Genomic DNA, 24,075 nt, shown 5'->3' on the forward strand with positions numbered 1-24,075 from the left:
ATATAAGGACAAATAATAAAGTAGGGGTACGTCCAGACACCATTGTTTCCAATATTTGAGGTACTCGTTCGTTAACGTGACAGCAGCTTCACCAGCACTACATGTACTGTCAGCAGATACTATCATGACAGACTTGCAAAATGTTGTAACTACTACAGATGTTCACCTAATTGCCAAAACCTTTGTGAGTTAATTCCAAATTATACAGTGTGTATATGTTTTACCAAGTCCAGTTACAACATACTTAACTCATAGTTCAAGAAATAAAATTTGTTAAGTAGGTTAAATGACGAAGGGGCTGTGAAACATGATAATTACAGTATATCTGCTTACTATCCCATAATTTAGTTCAAAACAGATCAAGAAGTGCATGCAACTGTTTTATGAGTAACTTGGATTCTATTTGTTTGCACCCGTACTCGAAGCCCGTGTCCTCAGCATTGTTGACACCAAAAGAGTTCTTCTTAAGAAATAGACTGTGTTGAGCGACCATCTTTTACAGTTACTATGTTTTACCTCCAAACAACTATCACTTATGATAAACTTAATAGACCAATATTATTGTTTCAAAAATAAGGAAATTCTTACAAATCCTTATAATGTTTTGATAATACCAAAAACTTTCACAAAAAATGTCAGATACCATAAAATGTACCGAATAACTCATTTTATAAAAATTTGATTTTTTTAATACTATTTCTAAAATTATATGGGTTGTGTATCAATAACACACTTTCGCATTGCTTTTTTTTTTTTTTTTTATGAATTCCGTGAAAATACCAATGCATTGTCCACAGTGAGGTGATGTAATTAGTTCTGTTTTCAGTAACTAATTACATAAACCATTTTTTTAATTTAACCAAAATTGTGTAGTTTGAGAGATTTTTGCTGCTAACTCCTCATATTCTTTTGAAAAAAAGACTCCATGGAACTGTGTCAAATTCCTTTTATAGATCCATAAGATTTCACTTCGGGATCCGAGAAATCCTATATTAAAAACGTTTTAATATTCGAGCAGCTTAGTATCTTTAGAGTTTTTTAAGTAGCATCAGTTTGAGTCACTGAATTTGGCAGATTTATAATGCAAAGATAAGCAGGAATGTATCATAGATTCATTGATTATTTGAAAATCACTGTCTGCAAGGGAGGTATAACATATATGTTCTATGGAAAGTGCAAAATTTGATAGATTGATTTCAACCTTTACTTCAGCCTATAATGCTTTTCAATCTCCAGCATAAACAGAAAAAATTAAAGATTTAAAAATGTTTACGTGGGTAAATAATACGTAGACGAAGATATTAGGCAAACGTTTGCATAAAACGTAATTTTAATAGGAAAATTCTAAGTCCTTATTTCTGCTTATTAACAATTTAAGAACTTATTTAAACAACGCTTCAAGAATCGAATTGTCGTTTTGACGCGTGTTCGTTACGCTTGCATCCTATCAATTTGCTCATTTCTTTGCAAATTGCTCCTACCTCCCTATTGAAGAGGAAAATAGCGTTGTATATCTTATTACTCTATGAAAGATTCATCTCGGGAAATAGGTTTTTCCAAAGGTTATCGAAAGCTGATAGATGCTACTTTGTGTAAGGAGAACATTACTCACTCAGCAATACATCATAAAAATCATTAAAGCAGATTTTTACAAAATACATATAATTTTACAATAAGTATTTAGATATTTTGTGTGTTTTATTTAATATGCTAGAAGGCAAATGGAATGACGAGTTCTGTGGACAGTAATTCTCTTAATAGGCGTTTTAAAAAATTCTATTTTTTTTTTTTTTTTTTTTTTTTATTGGGCCTACTTACTTTTCATTCTCCGGGGCCACCAAGAAGTAAAAGTAAACCCCCTCTTCATGTCGGATTCGTATCGGACTTGCTCCAGACTAGAGACTGCTAAGAAATATTTAACCATAATTTTAGTAAAAGGCATTCTAACTTTTGAGACCTCAGGGTACTATCACTGGTTGAAGAAAACAAAACATATTTGTGTCAAGGTATAGGGGCGTTTTTTTAAGGACCGACAATTTATGGTTTCGAATCGGACCTTTTATATTATCCGGATGATCTCTTGATGTATCGGATGTCGGCACGAATGTGAAGTGGTAATTTAATAAAACTATCATATTAATTGTAATATTGTTTAATAGAAGAATTAGAAGTATAAATTTTACCAAACAGTAGTAAAATTTAATTAAAACAAACAGAAACAATACATGGTCTTTTTTCTTTGTTTATTCATTTATTATTCTCTAAAAACCGTTAAAAAATTTATAAAATTATTAATTTTCTAAAGATATTTAGCTTTAACATCATTTATACTTATAAGCGACCAAAAAAGAAATTAAAAAATCGTCATATTTAATTTATTTTAATATCTCACGAGTTACATCATATTGCAATGCCTGCATATTTAAACTATCTCCACCCCTTCAAACACCAACAATGCCTTATTAATTTATTAAAATAAGTAAAAACAATATTTACAATGATTGTGCATTTTAAGGAACTCGTTATTATACAGAGGTATGCACACATGTAAGGACGCAAGCTACACTGCTGTTGGTTATAAAGACATCGGAGAAACGCATCATCCACGTGACCACCGTGAAAGTGACTGCATTGGTAGGGAAGGCGCGGATGATGGTCGAAACCAAGCCTCGGGTAAGAAATGGATAGCCCTCTGCCTTGAAGCTCTCCCTAAAGCAATGGAGGTAGCCCTTGTACTGCGCTTTAGAGTTGACTCCGTCAGATTGGATACGAGTCTTGAGGACGTCCACGGGGTACACGATCAACCAGGAGATGCTGCCGGCCGTACCACCTGCCAACATGGTCCTCCAAGTAGGGGCGTCCTGGGGAAATAAGAATTATTTAGCAAATACAATTTTCCATTCACAAAACATTCTGCCAAGAGAAATTGTCAGTATGAAGAAGCTACAGCAGAACGGTCAGTATACAACCAAAACGAGTTTACGACTATACCACTTCAACAAATAATTACTTTAAAACACTCATGTGTTTAATCTCATCTAATGTTCATTAATTTACTTCTTATTTTAATTTAATTATTACATGTTTCATTAAGATTCACCGTTTAGGTCGTAAAAGAAAAAAAACACCTGTTCGAACGAAAAAATCGACGAGAAATTAAACTTTTAAATTAAATTAAATTTAAAAATAAATTAAACGAACAAGTTAATTTTCTGCTTAGCTGCTAAGTTACCATGTTGCGTGAGGATTTATATGTATTGTTATACCTCAGTTTTGGAAAAATTGGAAAATTTCGTTTTTTTAATTTACGACATAATACTTAAAGGAATTAATTTGTTACGGTACTCGTTCGACGCAGAATTTAATGAGGTTAAGTTTCCTATATCACAACAGTTTCGCTAGGATGAATCGTTAAGGAGTTGTAGGCGAAACAAAAAAAAAATGATCTAATTCGTTACATTAATAGATTGATTACTTAATTAATGAGAGTTTTAAAACAGCCATAACTGCGTTTCTATTTGGACTGTGATAAAAATTAATTTTAAGTTGTAGCAGATGCTGTGATAGATTGTTTACACGTATCAAGGTACAATATATAGAGCAGTAATCCATGGCAAAATGATATCACATTATCTGTTTTTAATAGATTTTCAGCAAAGTTTTTGAGATATATTGCTTAGAGCTTGCGTTCATTATAAGCTAAATAAAGTAGAAACCATAAAACAACTACTAATTTTAAGTGAATAAACATATCTTTTTGATGTAAAATTGTCGTCTGCATTAAAAACTACTATTCCTACACATAACTAAATTTTCTCACAAACTAAGGGAGTTGGAGCTGCCTAAGTCTATTAGACTGGATTTCCCCAGAGCAAACCCTTTTATGTTGAAATAAAACCAAATATTCTGTTGTTTTTTTTTTGGAGGGGGGGGGTTAGCAGACCAAGGTACATTGTCTCCCGTATTTTGATATCCTCATACAAATTGCCCTACAAACATTACATGAGAGAAAAAAACCAAAAACCTTTAATCAACAGGTATTAATCTATTTCTTTATGTTGCTTTAACTGTAACTTTGTGGTGTATGAGATCAATTTTTTAATGTAGATAGAATAACCATTTTATAAAAGGAAGATGGTCCGAGTGTCGTCTTAAGAACTCAAATTGAAAACAATCTATCCATCATGAGCCAACGTTTCACCCCAACTTTCAGGGCTTCATCAGAGTTAAAAACCATACAAACAACTAAAATATAAAAAAGTAAGAGGATAGGTAACATGACATAAAAGTAAACTAAGGTATGGTTAAAAGGTTTAAAATATGTAGAAATTTATATAGAAATGAACTAACTAAATGAAAGAAAATTAAAATAAGATGTGAAATGAAAAATATAAATAAACCAGATTCACTTAAAGTTATCTATCAGACAATTAAGAAAAACCAGAATAATAAAAAAGAATATAAAAATACAATACACACTAAGAGATGGGAAATAAGAATAAAATAAAAGTCAAGAAAAAAGGGAAATAATGAAAAATTGGAAACCAACTTTTCTAAATGCAGGAAAGCAAAAGAAAGACCTAAAGGCAGGATGCATGGTGTCTACAGAGTAGAGGGAATATGACGGTTAACAAATACTTAACATTTGAAAGCAAAAAGATATAAAATAATGTTAAAGCAAATAATAATAATTAGAGAAGTTAATAAATATTAAATATATGCAGACAACAAACGATAACATACATATATGTATATAATAAGGGAAAATATATATAAAATTCAATCAAATTAAAAGTTGTTATAAATTTACAACTGTTAATTATTTATAAAAAAAAAACATTAATTATAATGCAGTAAAGATAAGCAAAAGTTGAAAGTATCAGTTAAATATAAAATACAGAAAAAAGATTTAAATAGGAGACATAAAAACTAAAATCTTCCTTTTATATATTACATACAGTCAAGCAACGATCTTCCAAAAACTATTTGTTTTTTAAATACTTATTAACGCCATATTTTATAATTAATTTGTATTTTATTGTAAATAGTATTTAATTTAATTACATTTATTTTTATGTATAATATCTTAATTGGAATTTAGTTATTTGAGAAGAAAAATATGTATATTTATATTTGTATGTTATAATTAAGTAATAGAGATAGTTACTAAAGGTTGATAACCGTCGCTAAGACGTTGCCTAGCAACGGACCGACCATCTTCGGTTTTAAATCAGTTTCGGCTTTTTAGTGGCCATGATATTGTGTAACCAGCCTTGTCTGCGTGCGGTTGATGTTATTTATTGAACATTTTTGAGTGTTTTAGGCGATATTAAAGTCCGGAACCAGACCTTTTCTGCGTTTCTGGCCCATAAGTGGAATATGAGTTGTTGTTAATTAATCGGCTAACACAATTTATTGAAATAACTAGAACCTGTATGCCTTTAATAAGTGCCAGTGTAAGCTTTTTGATATTTGGACTATTGATGAGCCACTACACTAACCTTGGACCATTGTAGCGGTGTATTTAGATTCAGAGCTGCGACCTACACATCTGGACCAGCAAAATATCTTCCTCTGAACTATCGGAGTGGATCAACCTTAATTCGACCAGTATTTTTTTTTTTTTTGTAAATTAGTTTATTTTTGTTTTCATAATTTATCTAACTATTTTATTTTATCTAAAAGACCTTTTTATTTTTACTTGTATTCATTTTTTGTTTCTTTTATGTTTCCTTTTTATAAATGTCAGACTAACCAAATAAATGTTTATATCCGAACCTGCTAGTTTGTTCTTTTAAAGCTTTCCAACAAAAAGACATAGTCGATTTGAGGTGGTTTTAACAATACCTATTTTAATGCTTTTGCTTGATCATTAATTTCGGAAATAAATAATTGATCTATTAATTAGCTAATACTTTTAAGTACTACTTACCCAGCCTCCTGATAATATTTCAAAAAACATGAAATACGCTCCAAAGGAAGGGACTTCCCTGCAGATTGTCAAATAATATCCTTTGTAAATTCCTTTTAACCCTTTAGACCTGTATATCTTGGCTAAGCAGTCTATGGCCCCTTTGTACATATTCTTCTTCTGCACTTGAAGGATGGTCTTGGATAGTTCTATGGGGCTGCAGATGAAGCTCTGCAAGAGGCCAGCTGTCGCTCCAGCCACAAAGTGAGTATGCAACCCTTCAGATCCCATCAAACGCATGACTTGGCCATGGGCTCCGAATATGATCGCGTTGACGATTGAAACTCCTCCCAAAGGAGAAGTGATCCCTTTGTATAGACCTGAAATCTTAACAGGAATTTGGTCAGTCTTTAAGTTTATTCAATGTTTTAGCTTAAATGTATATTTCATATTGTATATTATTCGTATATATCACTAGTAGGGTTTTAAAATGATCAAATAAGTAAATTTCAATTACTACCTAATATTTATTACTTGGATTATCATGCAATCATATTTTTGTACTTTTGTTCCCTAGCTCTAAATTCCGCCAAAAATCGAAAGAAACTCGAATCATTGAAAAGACGTTGAAAGAACACTAATTTTATATTGCGCGAAATTGCTCATTTTGAGTTTTTTCTCTTATTGAGCTAATTTTTTTTATTTATTTTTTTTCACTTAAAATTTAATGCTTGAACTGAATTTCCTCGTAATATTGCCAATATTTATTGATTTATAATAAAAAAAATTATAAAACTATTGACAAGTATCTAATATTTTTTGTGCTTGTATCATCAAAACAAAAGTTTCATTGAAATCGGTGATTCCACTTGTTGGTACGTTTTAGAGTATTAAGACGCAGGGATTCTTGAGGTTCTTTTATATACGTACTGGAGAATATTTTTTGTTTAATACCAGATCGGCCTTACATGGTTAATCTAAGAGATACATTTTTTTCTGTTTAACAATTGATTATGTGGGGGTATAGTCTCATACAAAAGACACCCCTAACTATATACGATGTTATAAATAAATATAAAAATTAAGATAAAATAATAATTATTAATAAAAGATAAAATTAATAACAAAATCAATGGCATTTATGGATATAACAAAATAAATAATTGGCTTCTAATGGACAAAATATATATATTTAAGAAAAATATGAAGAGAAAACAAAATTAAGATAAAATAAAATTTTAGAGTGACAATAACAGAAATGATAAATATAGAATTTATAAGAGGATATCCTGCAGCAGCCTGGACTTCAGTCTTTGGGTTGTGGTTGGGTTTCCCAAGTTGTAGGTCACTGCTCCTTTGACTGTAGGTAACTGGGAGTGGAACTTCATGAACCTCCTTTTGATGTAATTCTCTATTGTCTCTATTTGTAACTCCCGATGCAATTGGCTGTTTCTTACAAACCAAGTAGCATCCACTGCAATTTTTACGACTTTATTTTGAAAAGATTGTAATTTTTTCGTTTTCGTAAAGGATGAGGCTCCTCAGACTTCACAACTATACATCAGCAGTGGCCTGAGAATTATTTTTAAAATGAGAATGTTTGTTTCTAGATAAAAAGTTTTACTTTCCATCATTTAAAAAAACCATTGATTGGCATCGTAATAAATAACTTTTAATGAACACTCAGTTTATTCTATTTTTTTTTAGTATAGGTTTTTGGGCATTGGACAAAGTTAGTAAATATTTAAATAAATATTTCACCTTTTTTGATTAATATTATATTTAAATATTTGCCGTTTTTAAATAAAGAAAGATCCTAGCCCTGCTGATCTGCAATTAACAAATTAAAATATTCCTTTTTTTCGACCCCATCTAACACTATGGTGGGGGTCATGTTTTCCGACCTATGCCTCAACTCCCTGAGCTACAGACGACCCTCATATTAAATATCTGGAATAAAACACATTTAAGTCGCATTTATTTAACTTTGCATGAAATCAGGTCGAACAAATTTATACATCTATTTCTTCCATACAGTATTGTTTTTTTATAAAGCATGTAACTTCCCTTAAATAGTTCAGAAATAGTTATCTACACCTTCAGGTAATGCTAATGAAGTTAAATAAATAAAAAAGCTTAACAATATTTTTAATTAGAAAAAAAAGGAATAAAGTATTCTTTAGATGGCTCCGAGCCTCAGATAAGTAAAAATATGAAACATTTCTCTTTATGCAGTGGCCCATCCCCGCATAATATTAATGCACAACTGATTGAAGCTTTTTCACAAATATACAATATTAATGTGCAACAGTTGGCTGGGTAGAGAATTCAATATTTTAGTGCCAGACCGTCTGTGTGAACATGTTGAGTGACCCCTAACTTTTAAGCGAAAGCAAAAGTGTTCTAAAAAAGAAACATAATTCACGAAAACGTCCAAGTGGACCAAACAGTATTTTCGTATTTATTAATTTATTAATTCATTTATCAGAAGCTCTCACAGATGAGGAAGCTAAAATTACATTAGTATTTGAATTTTTAAAAGCACATCGCCTTCTTTATAAATTATAACTCCTCTTTGATTTTTTTTTTTTTGACGTGACAACGTCTTATAAATTAGATTGCAGGGAGTCATGTAGGCAAACGTGTAGCGTAACGGAAATAGAATGGGCGTGGTTTAGTAGTATAGTAGTGGGGGTAATTGAGGTTATAGATACTGCAAGTCATGTAGGCAAAAGTGTAGCGTAACGGAGAGTGCAACAACATTAGGAGGGACAGTGATTGACTTGACATTTTCCAGGCATATTACAGCCGAATTGATGTTACTCATCTCATATTTCTCGTACCATCGTCCGATTATGAACAGAATAATGGAAATTAATTGTTAAATATAAATATCTTGATTCAAATATTGTGTGTCTATTTTATTAATATTATTATTCCAATATTTAGCGTAAAGTTGTCACGTCAGGCGCGTTTCGGCACGAAGCGCTGAAACCCACACTATTTTTTATTTATTGAGTTTTTATATTTTTTATTTATTTTTTTTATGTTTTACTTTTATCATGCCATAGGCGTTGATGACCAGAGGGTTTTACGCCTTTAAGCAACAATCAACAACAACAACACTAGTTTCTGAACCGAGAAAAGTACACGTGACACGACAGTTCATTTTTTGCTCCGCAGTTGTGTACACTTTTCATTTGGCCCATAAAGTCGGGAATGAACAATAAACTTTCATAAATTTAAGAATGAATTGCCTATTGGCGTTATTAATTTTCCTGGAGACACGTTGTTGCTACCGACACACCACTTGTTGATACCGACTGACTCTATATTGCACTATTATACAATACATTACGCAATAAATATCTAATTTATTTCGTAGAATAAATTGTACTACCTTTCAATGCTAGAAATACATGTTCAATATTATTACACAATTACCAATATTGTGCAATAATGATGTACGTGTATGGGCTTCTTTAGGCGATTCTAAATTATAATAATTAATGTTTCTCCTTTTTTCTCTTACAACGTAAGCTATTTTAACTTGATAACTCCGAAAGACAAGCCAATAAGAGAAATGTGATTGAAAGGGAGGGAGTGAGCATCGCAGACTCGACGGAAGTGACTTTATTGCCTTTTAGGTATATTGCACTATTCTAACTTTGTGACCTTTTTTTCAATAGGATATCTTGTCTATTAAACTCTTATTTTCCGTCACTCTCAACTTGATTGCGAATAAAAAATATATTGCCTGTTTAAAAATAAAATCGAAAAATTGTATTTAATATGTAATAAACATTTGCACGAGAGGAAATTGTGTAGAAAATCAAGTTTACTTCTTTCTGATCTAATTTTAATTTATTCTTTTGAATATTGATATTTAAACATATACTAATTATTTTACAAAGTGAGATATTTCTAACTTAATTTAAGTTTAAAAAGTTGAGAAAAAAAATAATGATACCCTAAATGAACGGCATTTCCTCTACTGTTATGAATTTTCTTAATATTGATACATAGACCACTTAAACAAACTGATGCAGTGCGTGCAACACACTACTTCCTTTTACCACCATACTCTGAAATTAAATTAAACCTTGCTTGTTTTAAAACAGCAACTTCTTAATCATTCACGATTGCGATACTCCCCCTTACTGTATTTCCATTCATAGGTTTAGTAAAAAACAATTATTACTATAATTTTGTGTTTTTATTATGACAAGTGTCAAAAAGTTAAGGCTATTCTCATGACAACTAAGGAACCACGAAATTATTTATTTTCTTCTTTTTTAAATTTATTTATGATTCAAATTTATCCAATTTTCATTACCGATATCAATGAAATATGGTAAATTATTTCAAATAAACTTATTTACTTAAAACACAAGCCCTTTCTTTCAGAGGTACCATTAAAAACTCTGAGTTCTCATAATAAATAAATGTCATTAGAGTGCTACCAATGGATAATTTCTCTACACGCCTGTAACACTCCATTTTAACTAAGATCAAATTTACTGAATGTATTATAATTACTATGCAATAACAATGTTTTGGTAATATAAATATACAGAAATCATGATATAGTACAGTATAATACAGCAAAAACATTAATTATATACTTTTACCTTATCCTTCTTTAAAATACTCATAAAACAATGCCAAGTTCCTTTGTATATTGGTTTCTTAAAATCTTGCGTTTGAAGACTTACCTGCAATACAAGATTTCATTAAATATTGCATTTTTAAAAATATTATAATATAAATAGAATATTATTGAAATTTAGTAAAATGTACGTGCTACATATATTTCATCACGACTTTATTTTCGTTTCATTATATTTAAGTGGTGAAAATACTATCTACATTGCTTTTCATTTCCTCCTAATTGAATTGAATCAATTGAGAAGGAAATTAATTGAATTTTAATCTTAATGCAAAGAATAAAAATTATGTAAATATATTTTAAAAAAAAAAGAAGTCCGATCAGACCAGAGGTATAGCTTCAACACTATTTTTATTTGATATATACTACCATACTAAACTACAATACTATACTACTATACTATACTACTATACTATACTACTATACTATACTATTATACTATACTACTATACTATACTATACAACTATATAGTATAGTATACTATACTATATAGTAGTATAGTATAGTAGTATACTATATATACTACTACACTATACTATACTATACTAGGTACGAGTATTAAGGCTGATCGGCTGTTGCTAATATTAATCCCCCAGCGCCTAAAGTCACCTACAGGTGACAAAACCTTTGAGAGTATATAAAAAATAAATGGATGTGTTTAGTTCTAGTGCAGCTAATAAGGTTTGTTGTCAACACTATACTCTTTATAATAATTTTTTTAAAGCAATCTGAGATTTCAGCAAATTCCAATATTTAATTACGTTTAATCACGCAACAACATAAGTTAAGTAAAAATACCAACTACCGTTTTCAATGAAACACGGGTCTGATGGCTCTTGCCAATGCACCCAGAAATAAAATATTTTAAGTATTTTGACATTATTTGTATTATCGCATACCACCTTTGCTCTACCTGTATTTAATGTTTTTTTTTGTAAAATAGGAACAAAAGATTATAGGTAGTATTAAGTGAGTGCCACTTCCGATAAAGTAGACCAAAACAATTTTTTATTCGAGAAATCAAGTCAGATTCAGCGTCTTTTGAAACCCTTACATTCGAATTGTCACATTAAAAAATCAAAAATTAGAAATTTTAGAATTGATTTTTGAAACTTTTTTTCTGTCGAAATTCTTTCACGAAATTTTTATCACTCCTTATATTATGAACATTATCTGTTACACATATCAACTTTATCAAATATATATATATATATCATCTTTCTGACCTGATCAAGGCATCCTGTAAGCTCTAGGACATTGACAATATACATCGTTTGGCTGCTGAAAATAAATTGAGTCTGAATCCAGCAAAAACCAAGGCCATTCTCATCAGATCAAAACCCTTCCTTATTATCCATTATTATACCTCAACAAGATACCTATCCAGTTTCAAAACACCATAAAAAAACTAGAAGTCAGCTTCGGTCAGCACTTAATATGGAATAGCCACATTTCCCAAATAACTCGAAAAACCATCTCAATCCTTAAACAGCTCCTAAAATCCCTTGATTCATTTCCTCGTAGTACTCGTCACTTCCTAGTATCCTTCCTTATACTTCCACATTTCGACTACGGATGCCTAGTGTATCGAGGACTATCCATTAAACAAGAAAAGAGACTAAAAAGGCTAATCAACTGTTTTATAAGATTCATTTTTGGTATTCCTAGGCGTTCCCATAACTCACAGCAAAGAATCCTGGCTCCTAGTATCCGGAGACAATACCTCCTTGGTACATTTATATATCAAACCCTAATAACAAACGTTAACCCTACATCATTGAACTCCTTACCCTACGTTTATCCATTCAGCTGTTAAACACAAGATCCCAACCTATCGATCTCTATATCGCGACCTACAGAAATGCCTTCTATGAAAAATCTTTTAGTGGAGCTACCTCATTTTGTAATTCCTGACCCATATCCATCCGTAAAGTAAAGCTTCCTCCTTAACCTCATTCAAATATCAACTATATATCCATCTCCTAGACTATCAAACTTCTTAATGTGAAGATAATGCAGCTATAGAAAAGCTGCTAAAACTGTTCATAATTGTTATTCCAAGGGGACCATGTATCCCAGAATAAAGATTGTTTTAAAAAAAAAAGCTAGATGTTCGATCTTCCAAACCATATCAATATTTTTTGATGTTATACCTTTATATGGAAGAAATGGCTGTTCCAAATAAAGAAAAATTTCTCAAACGTTTTGTTTTATATCTTCCGTTCTGATTTGCTTATGAAAGTTCAATTAGTTCCGTGCAGTATCAAGGGTTTTAAGATCCTTTTAAGTTTCCTGTAAATTAGTGGTGTCATGTTGAAGTTATTGCTATTTTTCTTGTTTAGACAAAAAATCGAAGGTCTCAGAGCAAGATAAAACTTTTGAGCGAAAAAAAAATTTTTTTCCCATAAAATCTCAAAAATTTGTTGGGGTTTGGAAATTGAATATCAACTTCATTTATACATAAAAAATATTTTGTCATACTTTGCTAGATCAGTCGGTTTAAATTATTTTAATACTGTGACCTTATTGAAAGATCGATTGGTTTTCGAATGTAGAATAATAAAAAATTCAAAAAATATTTTTGGATCTCCTATCACAAAAAAAGAATGTTTCATCGAAATCAGTGACCCCCGTGCGTAGCCTCCCTTTATAAGTTCACATTTTATTTCAATTGATAGTCACTGAATAAAGATGAAATTCATATTTTTCTGTAATTATCTCAATACAGTTAGAAAAAAAGAGAATAAGAAGATAAAAAAATATTTACTTGGCACCCTATAGGCATTGAAGGGTTAAAACCAACGGGTATTTTGAAATATAGCCAGATAAAAGAAAATACTTTTGCCTATGCGTAAGCTAAAATATTGTGATGTCAGTCCATAAAATTGATATAGTGCCATGATCAACCCATCCCCAACTTTTCTCCAACATTGGACCAAAGCGGACTAGTTTTAGAAATTCGGTAGGTTAGAGGTTAATATGTTTGTTTACAATCTGAAATGTCCGATACGTTCCTTACGACCGAGAGCACTTCATTGCATGTTTATAGTTCTATTAAATAGGTTGTGAGACATTTTGGAGACACGTGATATAATCATATAATTTAATTTATAACAGCACAAAATTAAGACCCTGAAGGGGCATGTAAAGCAGAGAGAATGGTTTACATTGAGGCACCGAAATGAGATTAATAAATTTACAAACTCGGATGTGTTGTGTGGACAATGTTTGAGCATGATTAAACAAAAGCAGTGGACAGAATTTGATTGTGACCATCTAGATACCAATCCGCAAAATCCATAAAAATATTATAAAACTAGATAAATTTCAGTCACGCAACCAAATTTGTTCCTTCATACTTAAAATGTGAATTTCTAGTGAAATTTTCTTTAATGAGAAAAACATTTTTTTTTCACAACCTTGATGAATACAAAGTTTATGTATCTATGGTAATAATATACACAAATTAAATGTGCATATTAAATAATGTATTAAAGAAACCTAACGTATATACTACAATATTAGACATTATTGATAAGAATATTGTATCATTTCGACAAAAAATACATAAAACTTATTTAGAATTTTAAGATACCTTTACTGTGTCAAATGGGTGCCCAACAATGACTCCTGCGCACCCTGAAATAAAAAAGTAGTAATAATTTCATATAGTTATCTATATAAATTAGCTATCTGTTCAATTAGAACTAGGGGACCGCATGGACCGAAGCAGCATTAAAAGGAATATTCCAGGAATTCGAAGAAGCAGTATATGAATTGGACCTTAAGGTGAATGAAGACAAGACGGTGGACATGAAAAGTTAAAGAAAGGATAAGGAAGAGAAGAGCAATGTGACATGCAGAGACACCAGTCTCAGTTCTTTAAACCAGTTTAAGTAGCTGGGAAGCCTGGTTACAGATGACAACAAAGTAGAGAGCGAAGTAAAGACCAGGATAGCAGAAGGGAATAGATGTTATTTCTCACTGCAGAAAATACTAAATTCCAGAGCTCTCTCCAAAAGAATGAGAGTGGACATTTACAAAACCATCTTAGGGCCAGCAGTATATGGGGGAGAAACATGACCCTTGACAAGAAAAGCAGGACAGATGCTCAAACCCTGGGTGAGAAATGTATTGAGAAGGATATGGGGAGAAGTCTCGGAGAATGGAATTTGGAGAAGAAGAAGGAATGATGAGCTGATGGACCTGTTTGAAGACCCCAGCATCGTGGCTTTAGTCAAAAGAGCGAGAACAAGATGGTTAGGACACGTTGAGAGGATGCCCGATGAAAGGATACCCAAAGAGATGGTTTATGGCATACCAGATGGAAAACAGAACTGAGGACGTCCTCGAATCAGATGGCTCAACGATGTGGAGGAGGATGTAAAGCTTCTGAATGTTGGCAGATGGGAGGAGAAAACAAGAGACCGTGTACATTGGTTGGCTGTGGTGGGGGAGGCCTATGTTCTTGTTAGCACAATAATTGTGCAGGTCATAATAATAATATCTATAGATATTAATAGGTGTATATAAAATATTAGTAGGTCAATCGATGTACGACATGATAGTTAAATCGAGAGATATTTAAAAAGCGCCTGAAATTGTAAAACAGCATCAAACCCTCCACTCTCGCCCTTCGAGGTAGTCTTACTTATCTGACTTTTTAAACAGGCAATTATAGCGAGTAGGTTGATCGATGTACGACATGTCACAATCTCACAAGAGGAGATCATAACAAAAAAAATGCAATCCTAGCATATTAGCTTAAAACGGGATGAGCAAACTTTAAGATAGTTAAATCGAACAATATTTAAAAAGCGCCTGAAATTGAAAAACAGCATAAATATAACAGGTACTAATAGAATATTAGTATAAAAACCTATTCAAATACCTTATTGTTGCTTATTTCTTCTTTTTTTTTATTTAATCATAATATAAAAAAATTATCTTAAAATTCCATTTGGTTAATTTATTTGTTCTGACAGATTTAATAAAATAAGATTAAATGTTTTACCGTCTGTTAAATATGAACTGATGTAGTTATTATTATAATATATTATAATTATAACTATATAAATAAATAAATAAATCTGCATCAACAGTGAGGGGTGTAGTACTTTGTATGGAAGTGCTGTTACTAGACTAGGCTCGACCGCCAGATCCCCAATTAACGATAACCACTTTATGGGGTTGGGTGGAAACCCTCCCTGGTGGGGTTTCGAACTCACAGGGTTGACTTACGGCTACAGTAATAGAATAAATAATTATCTGTCACAGTCAGATTCGAACACGGGTCCTTGGAAGTTAGTAGCAGAGCGTCATTTCACTGAGCCACGATAATAACTATCTATACTATATTAAATAATAACTTACTATAAAAAAGCTATTGTAACATCCTTACCACCGACACAGCCAGCAAGGAAATCCAAAGCCATCACAGAGCTTGTTGAGATCTGTCGGAAGAGAACCGCAAACCACTTTCAGAAGTAGAGAGCATAGTCTATCGAGAACTACAACAAATAGGCAAGATAAATTTAATATAGATTAGTTCTTTTGTTTCTTAAACCAATTCCAAGAGACCATTTTATTTTGTTTAGTTTGTCTTCAGGCGTGTTTTTAATATCCCAAACACTAGGAATCCTTCTACGTCGACTTTTCCCATTATATTCAAATCGGTATCCGGAATATTTTAAATAGTAAATGTGTCTCTACTCGTTTGAAAAACAATGGCAAATTCGCACATGCGCAGACGTGTGGATGGATTATTTGGCTTGGGTGGTATGATTTAGCCGAGATTTGTGGCTGACTTGTATAAATCTCGATTTTTGGATATAAATTAAAGGGTTCTAATGCGGCCTCCATACGTTTGTGTTCAGTTAGCATTGTTTTAAAAGTGCCAACGGATAAATGTTTACGCTGTCTGTTTTCTAATTAATTAAATAATTTCCCTAACCTTCAATTCATTTCAATAATTAATTCTAGTTTAAGATTATATATTTTAAAATTCTATCGATTTGGTGAAAACACATTGTTTTTAATCTTCTTAATCTAACTTTAGATGTTTATTTTTTATTCAACCTATTACAAATACTGAAATTATTGATTATTCAACGGGGTAGTTCATCAGCTTTATATAGATTTCCAAAAAGCTTATGATTCTATTGACCGCCAGTAGCTGCATAATATTCTGATTGAACAGGGAATACCAAAGAAGTTAGTAAAACGGAAAGACTGAAACGTATAATAAGGTACGAATCGGTAATCATTATTCTGAGAAATTCCAGGTCCGGTCGAGTATAAAACAAGGTGATTCTTTATCACCTATCTTATTTAATCTACCACTAGAATGCGTCATTAAAAGTGTGATGAATACCGAAAAGGGTTTAACTTTGGGTGGTAAAATAGCGGTGCTTGGGTATGCAGATGATTTGGTATTATTGGGTGATGGCAAAGAATGTATAGAACTAAATACAACCACGCTAATAAACTCCAGCAAGGAACTAGGTCTTGCAATAACTACGGATAAAACAAAATACATGGGTAGCAGTAGAAATGCAAGCAATTTCGGTGATATAGATATAGGAGGAAATACGTTTGAACAGGTAGATAATAGATAGTTTAAGTATTTAGGTGCTACGGTAACTAGAAAAAACGAAATTGATGAGGAAATAAAAACTAGGTTGAAGGCGGGAAATGCTTGTTATTTTTCAATTTCGAAACTGCTTAGTTCGCGCCTTCTACTGAAAAACTTAAAAATTAGAATTTACAAAACTATAATTCTTCCCACTGTTCTTTATGAATGTGAGACGAGGCCTCTTACACTAAGGGATGAACAGCGTCTTAAGGTTTTCAAAAATAAAGTATTACGCAAAATATTTGGACCGAAAAAGGATGACTTAACGGGAGAATTTAGAAGATTACACAACGCTGAATTAAGGGACCTACACCCTGTAAATATAATTCAAGCTTTAGCATTGCGGCGTGTAAGATGGGCATGTAAGGTTGTAGGGCTTAGTAACGAGCGGATCCCTAAAATGTTAATAAACACTGAACCAACGGGTAAACGGTCTGAGGGGTAGACCGAAACGTAGATGGGAAGATTGCGTTAAAACTGATTTAGTGGAATTGGGTTCGGTGGGGCATCACTGGAAGGATGTATGCAGAGAGCGTTCGATGGTATCGGCATCGAACATTTGGGTTCGTTAAGCCTTTATTATTATTATTATTATATTACAATTATACATTTATAAAAGACATTATATGTCTAGGTAATCTAATAACAAAGTTTCTGATAAAAATTCTGGAACAAAGGTTTTTTTTGGTTTCATAAAAAAATTATGAATTTTTATCATTTGTAGCCTACTTTACTGATATTTGATTATCAGTAATTAAAGAGATTATATCGCATCTTAAATGGGATGCTCAACAAATTTCTTTTCCTTCCATAAAGAACGTTATTCAAATTCAACATTCAGAAAACCTGAACTAAAACGCTAGTCATATTAAGAATTCCAATATGCAAATTTATTATCTAGATACAGGGGCCACAGGCGTCTCAACTTTCGAGAGGACTGTGGCCTGGTAATTGGCCTTAGTAGCCATAGAATTGAGGCATCACCTTAGCAACATGGAAATTGCAAGTTGAAACCCAGGTTCGGTTTTAACCGTTAAAGTCAATGGAGTGAGTTGCTAAAACGTGGATGGAATGGGATGGCCATTGTCAGAATTCCAATATTCACATATATTAAAGATTTAGGTGCCAGAGCCGTCTCAACTTTCCTGTTGCCCTTGTAAAAAAAAAAAAAAAGGAAAGAAAAACAATAGTTATTGTAAATCGTTTACGAATAAATATTGGTAGTAATTAAAGAGCTGAGTAGATGATAATTAAAGATAATTCGTGATAATGAAAATGGTAATTTACAATAATTTAAATTTAACGTTAAGTTTCTGGTGAAATGTAGAGAATCAGGCTCTTTTCTTTTATGTATAGGATGAGGGTTCCATTGGCCTCTTGTCTTACAGGATGGACCAAACATTTGAGTGGTTCTAAAATTTTATATCGTAAATTTCAATATTCAATATTCAAAGCCTACAACGTATATTTAGGTTATACCTAATTTTGTACTGGGGAGTATTTGTAAGAGAATGCTGCGTATATCTTATAGATAATTAATAGTTTGTCTACAAGACGCATTGAAGAGAATCCAGACTTGCAGTTTATTTATGTTTCATATGCCTATGTTATATAAATTATACGATATTGATTACTTTTGAATTAGATTTTAACTAACCAGAATTTGGACCTTTTAAGTAAATTATAATATATCAACACTGTCAGTAATATTTATTTGTTTTATTTTATCCAATAAAAAAAAGTTTAATCATCAAAAGCATCACAAGGTCTGGTCTTAAATATAAAAGGATTATAAATAAATCGAGTGAGAGAAGGTGCTTCATGAAGACTGCAATATTCCTCCTTTATTTTCCAAGGTGACTGATGATGACGTAGGGCGATCTGTGTTGAGCACAAACCGGAACAAATGCGGAGTTCCAGCCGGAATGACCCAATCGATCTACTCAATCGAGTCGCTTATCTTACTCCTTCATTATCAAGTCTCCATATCATAATTAAATATAACGGTAGCCGGTAATGGCAGTACAGATGAACAAATAAAAATCTTTTTAGAATAGATTTATAGCCTCATATAATGAGTATTTGACTTTGATATAAAGGAATTCATTTTATCTTTTAGTGCATTCTCATTCATCTTTTGTTAACATTTTTCGATCTCCAATCTGTTTATGAGTAATGAAGTGTTTATTGTTGACCGTAGATTCATTACGAGGAACAGATGGTCAATAGAGTAATAATAAACACACATTTTATTTTATTTTTGCCGACTTTTTGAACTTAATGTTATGCCTTTATCACGTTTGGCAGCGTATAGACTGGATTAGATATATTTGATATTTGTACTTTTAATGTATTAACATATTTTACTGACCTTTGTGTATTACTATGAGTTAAAATCCTTGTTTTATTTTATTTTCATGTAATGCAATAGGGGTGTTTGTAGGCCTGAGTAACAATTTATTTATACAATATTTAGATTCTCTTCTTATTTTTCTCTTCCCTCTTCCCCAAGAATAAGTGTGTTGGACCGATTATCTCCTTCCAACTGCCACAGAGCTGAGGGAACTCCCTCTCCACCAGAACTTAGGGTACTAACTTCAGTTTGATTCCTCGGTGACTCAGAAACGGTACAGGTGAAGTGCTCGGGCGGTTATGCGATATATGGGTCCCCTATGACCCAGCCGTCCCGAAGGAAACAGATCGTTTCAAGTTGCGACCCAACGGTTGGGAAGTCCTCAAGATAGCTAAGGGGTCGTCACGCGCCATTGGTTCTATTGTATCCGTTGCAATCTCAAAGGCCCGATACGTTCCTTACGATCGGGAGCGCTTTATTCCATATTTAGTTATGTAAAATAATTAATAAATAAAATTGTGAGACATTTTGGAACCATTGAATGAAATTGCATAATTTATAAAAATACAATATTTCTGTACGACATTCCCTCAAAGAGCAAGTAAAAGGAAAAAAAGTTTGCTTCTCACTATTCTGTGGTGATGGCTGACGATCACCGTCTCATGTGCCGCTGATGTGTCTAGTCCGAGGGTGCCGCCATCTCCTCACGTCTTGTTCTGGATTTCTATCAGGTTATGGTGGCGTAAATTTGACCATACCAGTGGTTCTTCAGACGAACGCTCGTCAGTATAATGAATGTGTCTTTGGTCGAACAAGTGACAAAGCAGTCGAGAAACATGAGACGAGCGCCTGTAACGTCAGGTTGTAGCATGTGATTCGCACTGCCTTGATTTAACATTGAGGTTGGCATAAAAATTAGATTGAATAATTTTTGCCGAGAGTTTGCAGGCCATCAATCCCTGCCTCACGAACGCAATAACTTCATGCGCGGAGGGGAACTTGCTATTGGTGTGGGAAAGCTCGAAGTTCCTCCTGGTGATAGGGTCCAATGCTCGGAGAGCCAATGTGGACAGAACTACGTGGGATTCATTTTCTAGGATTAATGCCCGAAAAAATTAGATCCCTTCCTCTGCCTCGGCCAAGTAAGATGAATACTTCGCATGTTCATTATCGGAAGGAGGGCATTTGTGAGTGAAAACCCTTTGTTAGCATCTCGATGCGAGGACACGTGAATCGTCATATTCTCGCATGAAAGCTTCCCACGCAAGTCGTTAAGAGCATCAAAGGAAAATCCTGTCAGGAGTGAAGCAGGTTCTCTTGCTAGGGCACTCTTTAGATAGTAAATTTTTTGCACGATCACTAAATGTACATTATCGAGGACAAGTGAGGTGAATGTGTCCCGAAAACGTGTCCAGGAGGAAAGATCAGATGAAACAAAAGGCGCTAAGCCCAGGAGCGATCCAATACTTCTCGTAATGGGCTTGGATTTAGATGAACAAGTCGTCGTCTGCTGCTATATCGTGAGGCAATGAAGTCAGTTTGAGGAGGCACCACCTAACATGTTTGGGCTTACGCTCGAGATATTTCATCATATCGATATCTGAAATGTATATATATACCGGTATTTCATTTTCTTGTTTTGCCGGGATGGGATTATAAGAATGGTTGCCGGGTCCGCTGAAGGCGGTGTCAACAATGATGGCATATGTTTGCCTGAATGCTCACTAGGAATAGGGAGGGGCTATTCCTGTTGAAGTGATGACTTCAGGCTGCAGAGCCAGAAGTCCCTCCCAAGGCGAGGACGTCGACCAAGGGGACAATGCTTTGCCACCTCCCAGGTCTTGGTGGAGGGGCGATCTCGCGAAATATAGGGTTGGCACAGGCTTTCAGCCCATCAAAGAATTTGATGTGCATACGGCCTATGAATTCCGGCACAGATGGGAGTCGGAGCTCCTCACATATTACTCTATTCCTGCCCCGCTGGAGTGAAGTTCCTCTGACTATTTGCCTCAGGAGGGAGTTCTGGAAACTCTACAGTTTGGAGAGCGTAGTCTTGTAGAGATAAACTTAAATCTAAGGTGGTATACATTAAATAATTAATTAAATGATAAAAAAAGAATCGAAATATATCCGCAGACACAAATACGAAATATTAAACAAATACATATGTGTAATTAGAAGATAACAATTTCCCTTAACTAACAAAGAACATATGTTTCCTAGCAACAGATAAATAACACAACAGACTGGCCGTTCACGTCTCTTTAACCCATTAATTTTATAGAATTTAAATCTCAAAAAATTCAGAGTAATAAATGACTCATTGGTAGAGAAAATAATTGCAGAATATTTATAATGTAATTACAATAATAATATATAAAAATAATAAATGAGAATAATTAATTGTTAATAGAAAAAAAGAGCCATTGGAAAATGGGTGACATGTCTCTCAATCAAATAGTTTTCTCACTAAATTGTCCAAATTTATAACTCGGTTACACCATAATGTCAAAATCTACAAATCTTCACACTCGGGGTTCCAAACTGAGAGAGCCAATACGTTTCTTACGACTGGAAGCCCTTTATTGCATGGTTAGTTATGTCAAATAAATTGTGAGACATTTAGAACCATTGAATGTAACTACACAATTTATAAAAATACAAAATTTATGAACAAAATCCCCTCGAAAAGGGGCAAGTAAAGGAGAAAAAAGTTATTCTTCACGATCCGTGGTGTTGGCTGACAAAGCATAATGAATGCGTCTTTGGTGGCCAAACATGTGACACGGCAGTTATGAGACGAGCGCCTGTGTATAAGTGGCCAGCCTTATGACGAGACATATGACGAGTGCCCTTCACGGGTTGCAACATGTGATTCGCACTCGCTTGATTTCAAATTGAGGTGGGCAACAAAATGTGGTTGAATAATAAATTTACAAAATCGGATCTGTAAATCCACCAGTATCCATCCAGAGAATCTTCGATCTTTGAGAGTCTTTGCTAATCTCAAACATGCCTACTTTCTAAACATTTTAAAAAATATATATATTCATCCTGCACCGTAGTGATTTTGCAGAACCCTGAAAATGGTAAACCTGTTCAAGAAATGTGCTTTTTTTTTTTTTTATGACGCATTATTTGTAACTATTGAGTCTTAGTCTCCTAACCATCTCATACAAACTAACTAAAGTATATCTTACACTACTGTGTAGGATGAATGTTGTAACAGTCAAAATTAACGTGTCGTACTAAATACCTGATAGCTCTACTTTCATCTCCCTGATGAATCATTCCAGTCGACAGAATCGCGAGTACCATAGTCCCTCAAAATCAGGGAGTCGTCCCAACAGTTGCTCAGTCAAGGGCACAATAATATCGCGAATCACTTTAATAGTAGCATAACTTAAATAAGGTTTTTATTTTAGCTGTTTTTGTATTCAACATGTCCCAAAGATAACGCCGTAGGTTAGGGTTACTTTTCTAAAATTACTCTACTACTTGTAACAAAGTAACACTGGTTTACGGTACAATCAATGAAATCTGAACAAAAATTTTAAATAAAACTACATCACTGTTAAAACGAAGCAGCGATATTTGTACCTAATTTAAGTTTTTTTTCGGATAATCGGAGGTTTACTAAAATTCTACTACAATATTTGGCTAAATAAAAGCATTTAAACATTTATTGAAACATACCTGTAAGAATTCATACTTCTCTATATTCATCCTCAATACATTAGTTTGATACACTATTTATACACCTTAAGTGTCTATTTTATTTGTAACAACTTGAAGCGTTTAAGTTGGTTTTTAAGGCCACTAAACTTAAGGTATAATAATTGTATTTTGTAATTATGGATCACTAAACAACGCTGAAATTTAGACGACTCCATATTTCTAATGTATGGGTTATGAGTTAATTTTAGAATATGGTTTTTAATTAATTAGTTGATAATCATACGGTCAGCTTGGAGGTTATCCGTTGTTAGTTTCAGGGAGAATTATTTGTTTTATTTTATTTGTGCTTATCTCCACGGATAAATAAAAATTTAAAAAAATAATAATCCAGACGACGTTTTAAAAAAACAATAAAATTAATATTAAATTTTATTAAAGTATAAAATTAAACGATATTATTAAACCTCATGACAATGCAAGCGAAAAGTGACAAACAAAATGAAGTCGAAGATCTAAATGATTTATAACTTGCGTGACAACTAATCAGGGAAATAATAAATAACATTTCTGTAAGAAAAAGAAACTCACTGTGTCATAACCTAGTTCATTTTTTTTTTTCGTTGGCTCTTGAGACCCTGTTGATCTCTTGCCGCCGGAACCAGCGTTCTCCTTCCTGTTTGCTGCATACAGCTCTTTGTTGATTCTGTCTATCCATCTGGTTTTTGGCCTCCCTAAGTAATGTTGTCCCTAAATAACCTTATGTGAATGTAGGGGACACTACGATGGGAGAGCTATTTCAAATAAAAGAATATAACAAATGTAAAATTAT

The 24,075-nt window shown here is 32.9% G+C and overlaps 1 protein-coding gene across 5 annotated transcripts; it reads right to left on the reverse strand.

The window, feature by feature from the left end:
- Nucleotides 1-2,454: 2,454 nt before the first annotated feature.
- Nucleotides 2,455-23,519, reverse strand: LOC106687347 (mitochondrial basic amino acids transporter). Of its 5 annotated transcripts, none has more exons than XM_014431172.3 (6): nucleotides 23,265-23,517; nucleotides 15,983-16,091; nucleotides 14,177-14,220; nucleotides 10,543-10,626; nucleotides 5,933-6,298; nucleotides 2,455-2,861 (listed from the first exon to the last, which is right to left on the reverse strand). In XM_014431172.3, exons 2-6 carry the CDS (start codon nucleotides 16,014-16,016, stop codon nucleotides 2,526-2,528), a joined length of 864 nt encoding a protein of 287 aa, XP_014286658.1. In that variant the 5' UTR covers nucleotides 16,017-16,091; nucleotides 23,265-23,517; the 3' UTR covers nucleotides 2,455-2,525. The 5 variants fall into 5 exon arrangements, with proteins under 5 accessions (XP_014286658.1, XP_014286660.1, XP_066908320.1 ...); XM_014431174.3 differs by lacking the exon at nucleotides 23,265-23,517 and adding an exon at nucleotides 22,825-23,082; XM_067052219.1 differs by lacking the exon at nucleotides 23,265-23,517 and adding an exon at nucleotides 18,200-18,319.
- Between the last annotated feature and the right edge of the window lie 556 nt (nucleotides 23,520-24,075).

The sequence above is a fragment of the Halyomorpha halys genome, unplaced genomic scaffold (genome assembly GCF_000696795.3).
Source record: "Halyomorpha halys isolate HHAL.00 unplaced genomic scaffold, Hhal_1.1 Scaffold948.1, whole genome shotgun sequence".
Taxonomy (NCBI): Eukaryota; Metazoa; Arthropoda; class Insecta; order Hemiptera; family Pentatomidae; genus Halyomorpha; species Halyomorpha halys.

Bases quoted from the DNA above. Each gene is read 5' to 3' on its own strand.
- LOC106687347 (XM_014431172.3), bottom strand. From the start codon at position 16,016: ATGGCTTTGGATTTCCTTGCTGGCTGTGTCGGTG. The intron at 6,299-10,542 runs GTAAAAGTATAT...ATTCCTGTTAAG, and splicing joins GTATTTTAAAGAAGGATAAG to ATTTCAGGTCTATACAAAGG. The intron at 2,862-5,932 runs GTAAGTAGTACT...TTATTTCCCCAG, and splicing joins AAATATTATCAGGAGGCTGG to GACGCCCCTACTTGGAGGAC.